Source organism: Pinus tabuliformis, chromosome 1_2 (assembly GCF_031772625.1).
Source record: "Pinus tabuliformis cultivar Carrire ecotype Pingquan chromosome 1_2, CPIR1, whole genome shotgun sequence".
Taxonomy (NCBI): Eukaryota; Viridiplantae; Streptophyta; class Pinopsida; order Pinales; family Pinaceae; genus Pinus; species Pinus tabuliformis.
In genome coordinates this window covers 492063011-492068012 of record NC_142298.1, presented here as the reverse complement: position 1 = coordinate 492068012, position 5002 = coordinate 492063011, and the positions used below count along the sequence as shown (strand labels likewise).

General features: G+C 32.3%; 1 protein-coding gene across 1 annotated transcript; it reads right to left on the bottom strand.

The window, feature by feature from the left end:
- Positions 1-2861: 2861 nt before the first annotated feature.
- Positions 2862-3996, bottom strand: LOC149206478 (putative glutathione S-transferase). Its single transcript, XM_089393731.1, has 2 exons — positions 3648-3996; positions 2862-3511 (listed from the first exon to the last, which is right to left on the bottom strand). The coding sequence occupies exons 1-2, from the start codon at positions 3966-3968 to the stop codon at positions 3164-3166; spliced, it is 669 nt and encodes a 222-aa protein (XP_089249857.1). The 5' UTR covers positions 3969-3996; the 3' UTR covers positions 2862-3163.
- Between the last annotated feature and the right edge of the window lie 1006 nt (positions 3997-5002).

Below are 5002 nucleotides of genomic sequence, written 5' to 3'. Positions count from 1 at the left end.
TGTCACTATTTGTTAATCTAATTCATGAACCTCTTTGGCAACCAAGTGCTCAATTCCTTCTGATATTTTCTTGGACGTTATCAACTTGTTTCACTGGTTTTCCCTTCAATTGGGGGGTGATTTCACTAGGACCTCTCTCCTCACTAAGTACTATGCCCCATTAGTGCATGAGATCTTATTTGGGTCTAGATGTCAAGGCCCTTAGGGTTGACCTTGGGCCCAATCCCAAGCTCATAATTCTACGACCATATTCCACTCCTCCACCCCTCCATGAATCCTGGAGGAAATTCGTCGGCTGGAAACCTTAACTAATAAGGATAGTCAAGCATACTCTAATTCTGAAATCTAAAACGAAGTTTGTAGTTGGGTTTTTTACCCTGGTCATACCAGAAGGCGATGGAGACAATATCTCAACTCCATCACCCTCCATTGGAAGATGAAGATGCTTTTGAGCAAGGTCCTTAAGGAAAAGCATGAGGGTTGCAATGATATCATAACATGCCTTAATGAGATTCAATGAATACAATGCCACCAATGCTCCTCCCTCATCATCTTATATGCCTGCTTGGCCCACATAAAGTGTCATCTTCAATGTGGCGTCAAACCCCCAGCTAAAGTATGCACAAGCACCCAAGATCCGACTACAGTCACTTCCTTGGATAGTTTATGTTTATGCTTCTTTCAACCTTCTCGCAAATGTTGTTAACTTTCAGTAGAATAGTTTCTTTATGTAGTGGTGTAGCTAGTAGTAATTGGAAATTGATTTTTTGTATATCTAGCCCAAGGCATGACAAAAACTTGAACTACAAGCCATTTATTTTGGGATGGTTTTGACTAATGAAAAATAGACCACTGTCAGCGATTTTGGCTTCCCTTGTGACAAGTTGTGATAATGCTAAGGTGACATGGTAATCTTTGATTTTGTATGGATGATATTTTGAGGTAATAGAAAACTTAATCCAAATATATTTTGAGGTAAAAATTAGATCTTTATATAAATGAAAATTATATATTTAAAAAATTAATTTAATTTTTGCCACTTTATATTTTAAAAGTATGTCCATGTTCATTGTATTCATATTTCATGTCTATATTCATAATATCTATATTTCAAATCATTTTCTACATTAAAATATTATTATTTTTTATTTTTCATTTTATATCTATATCTATATCTATATACTATTTATTTTCAAAATCATTATATTTTCAACTTTTCATTATTATTATTTTTTTTAATTTTCAAAATCATTATAATATATTTTCTAACTTTTTAATTATTAATTATTTTTTTTAATTTTAATAATAGGAAGCCAAAAAAAATCCAAATATATTGTGATATTTATAGTGTTGATCATAACCGTCATTGTTAACTTTTGAGTGCAACAAATGATAAATGATGAAATTTATATTTAGCAAAGCATCAAAGATAAGCATTAGTGGCGCACCGTTTGATAGTATATGATTTAATATTTACTTTAACAAATAAAATAAAATTTAATTTTATAGGTATCTGTGAGATACTGATCTGCATCTCTTTCACCTGCATTGAACGATAGAGATTTGTACCCCAAAAGAGCACTGAAAGATAGAGATATTAGTAAAGTAATAAATGTAAAGACAAGACGTACATGGAAAAAGGAAGACCCCATATGAATGGACACCAAGTACATTCATAATTGTATTTGAAGTTATATTTTTTATAAATAGCTTTACATAAACTCAATATAAAATTGAAAGTATCAAATATATAATACTATGTATTATTTTATAATATTAAACTTTATCGATGGAATATTTTCTACCAAAACTCCAAATGAATTTAGAGCAGCATGTATCTGTCATATAGATATGTATTAAAATTTATGAATTAATTTTTTTTCATAAAATCAACCATTTATTATATATCTTTTATTTTTATTTTTATTTTAAATTATTTTTTAAGACGGTAGGTTATTCATTTAATTTTTTTGGAGGGTTTTTTGGTATATTTTCTAGTTAAAATTTTCAGAACCATGTAAAAATTTGCTTTAATCACAAGTTTGAGTTGTGAATTCATATATGTAGTTAAAAAATCAGTTTAAACAACAAAAATGAAGATTTTGGCTCAAAAAAATTCACTTGATTTGGGCCAAAATCCCCAAAAAGTCTAATTGTTGGATAACGCCTTTTTAAAATTCTGGTTTATTTAAAGATATTTTTTCAGGTTTTAAATCTGATAAAAATTTATTGGAATTATAAGTTTGACTTTAAATTTAGTGGAACTATAAGTTTGAATTATACAATTTGCATAAAAGTTTTTGATAATGTTGAATTCATTTATGGGATCAAAAATGCATCTTATACAATGAAAATTCACAATCTCACATAATAGTATACCGAATTTTGAAGAAAAAATGAAAAACTTAAAATAACTTAACTGCGCAAATGTTAATTGGGTTTATTTAGGTAGTTGGGAGAGGTCTTCCCCAATTAGCTTCAATTCTCGCAAGTGACATGATAAGTGTTGATGTGACCTCAATATCTATATTTCTCACATAGAATATATAGATATTTTAGATATGAAAAAAAATAAATTGGGTTTATTTCCAGTAGTTGGGAGAGGTCTTCCCTAATTAACTTCAATTCTCGCAATTGACATGATAAGTGTTGATGTGACCTTAATATCTATATTTCTCATATAGAATATATAGATATTCTAGATATGAAAAAAAAAATGTACATATTCTCGTAAATGACATGATAAATATTGATGTGACCGCAATATATATATTTCTCATATAAAATATATAGATATTTTAGATATGGAAAAAAGTTAAATTGTGCCTATATCCTATAGAGATGTAGAGATCCCTACTACCTGACGGAGAAAATGAAATCTTGATTATGGTAAGCAACATGTATTTTACAATAATATTTAAGATCTAACTCTGAAAACTAATCCAGCTGTATAGTTTATGATCATGTGAAAACTTTAATTGTCCTCTTGAAACCTAAACTATTGCAATCCAAGATCAAATCCCACAGCTTGAATTCCCCAGATGGAATTGAATTGTATTGTAACCAGAAAACCAACATCAATGGCCTTACAGCATTAGGTTTTATGATGGCAAAGAGATCGGAACATTAATATATACATTGAATATATCTCTCATGCCGTTGGTTAAGAAAGGTGGAAGCGTCCTTTAGCATATTCCAGCATTTGTGAGGCAGCAGGGAACGTTGATGCAACAATGGAGTTCTGTGAGAGAGATTGAATCCATTTATGAAGAGAGGGGCACTTGTCACTGGAAGGGACCAGCAAACCTCCACATATTTCTAAGGGCTCAAGCCAAGGTATCCATGAGCCCAAGCAGGCATCCAGATAATTAATTTCCTTTTCCTGCTTGATTCCATCATAGAACATCAGGTTCCCTCTGGCCAATGCAGAATCCAGAGTTACCCACATCTCAGCATACTCTTCTTGCACTGAAACTGGCGAATCTGCACACTTCACTCCAATATCTCTAATCTGCAAACAAAAAAAACAATCACAACCCATGAACACAAATACAGACAGAGCCCCAGAGCCCCTTTTTTTTTTTACCAAATCTGAAAAGAGTGACCAGTGATTGGATTAGATTTGAGAATTTTTAGTACTTTTGCACCTTGTTTTCAAGAAAATCTCCCCAGAAGCGGAGGAGGTAGCGATCGTAGGGAGAATCTGGAACCAATTGGGGCGGAGCATGAGGCCAGGTTCCATCGATGTATTCTACAATAAGTGCAGATTCACAGACTGATCTGCCATTATGGAGAAGCACAGGGATCTTCTGATACACAGGGTTGGATTCAAGAAGCAGCTGGGACTTTTTATTCTTCAGATCTTCCTCCTGCAAGATCTCATAAGCGATCCCTTTGGCCCTCAGGGCTATTTCCACTTTCCGCCCAAAAGGACTCGGCCAAATCGTCAGCAGCTTAACTTCATCCATTAATCACAATACTTCCCCAGGGGTCTGCCTTCAATTTATATTTATAATGTCATGGTTTCCATACTTTATTTTCTCCGCTGAATTGAAATTTGCCAGATGCATCCATCATGGATCTCAATTATTAAGCAAACAGGGGACCGCAGGTACTCTCTTTCGCAAGCGAATATTTTAGCTGACGTATTGGGATGAATGCGCAGGTCAGCCTGTGCGTTCCGGTCAAAGGATCCATAATTTGTTGACAAACTATAATCTATTCATGACCATTGGCTGCAAATTGCAAAGTACAGATTAAAAACCATAATGTGAATTTGAAAAATTTCAGGAAAAAATGCCCATGGCGACCTCTGCTCAATGCTATTTGTCAGCTAGTCACTTCATTTCTTGCACAGTCTCAAGCAACAGGAAAAAGAAATTGGCATGCGAGTTGTGACATCTACATTCTAGATCCGTTGAGATTCGTTTCACACAAAAGCGTAGGAGTAGGAGGTCTATTTATTTGGCATGTGTTAAAAAAAATGATTCCACGAAGTGTAGAATAGTTTTGAATGTGAATGGGTATATTGTTAAGGTATTTTCGTGTGAATGTGATTTATATGACTTTTAATTTTTATTTTCAATTAGAGGTTATATTGGTAACGGTGTCTTACTTTCAACTTATTGACTCTGAGAGACTTATTTTACACACCAGTAAAATAGCACTGAATGTGAATGAGTATATTGTTAAGGCATTTTTTGTGAGTGTCATTTATATGACTTTCAACTTGTCTTATTTTCAATTAGAGGTTATATTGGTAATAGTGTCTTACTTTCAACTTATTGACTTGAGAGGATGTGTAAGTTTCTATGTTTGTTTTTATCTTTAAAATAAAAATAAAAAATAAAAATTATAAAAAAATAAATAAAAATTATGTTTTAAATAGAAAAGTAATGCCGGCTATAAAAAAAATGAATATGTTGTAAACTAATTAGAAGTAAAAAAAATGTGCGAATAGGACGTTTAAATCTTATACTTTTCAAAAAAAAATTCAACAAGA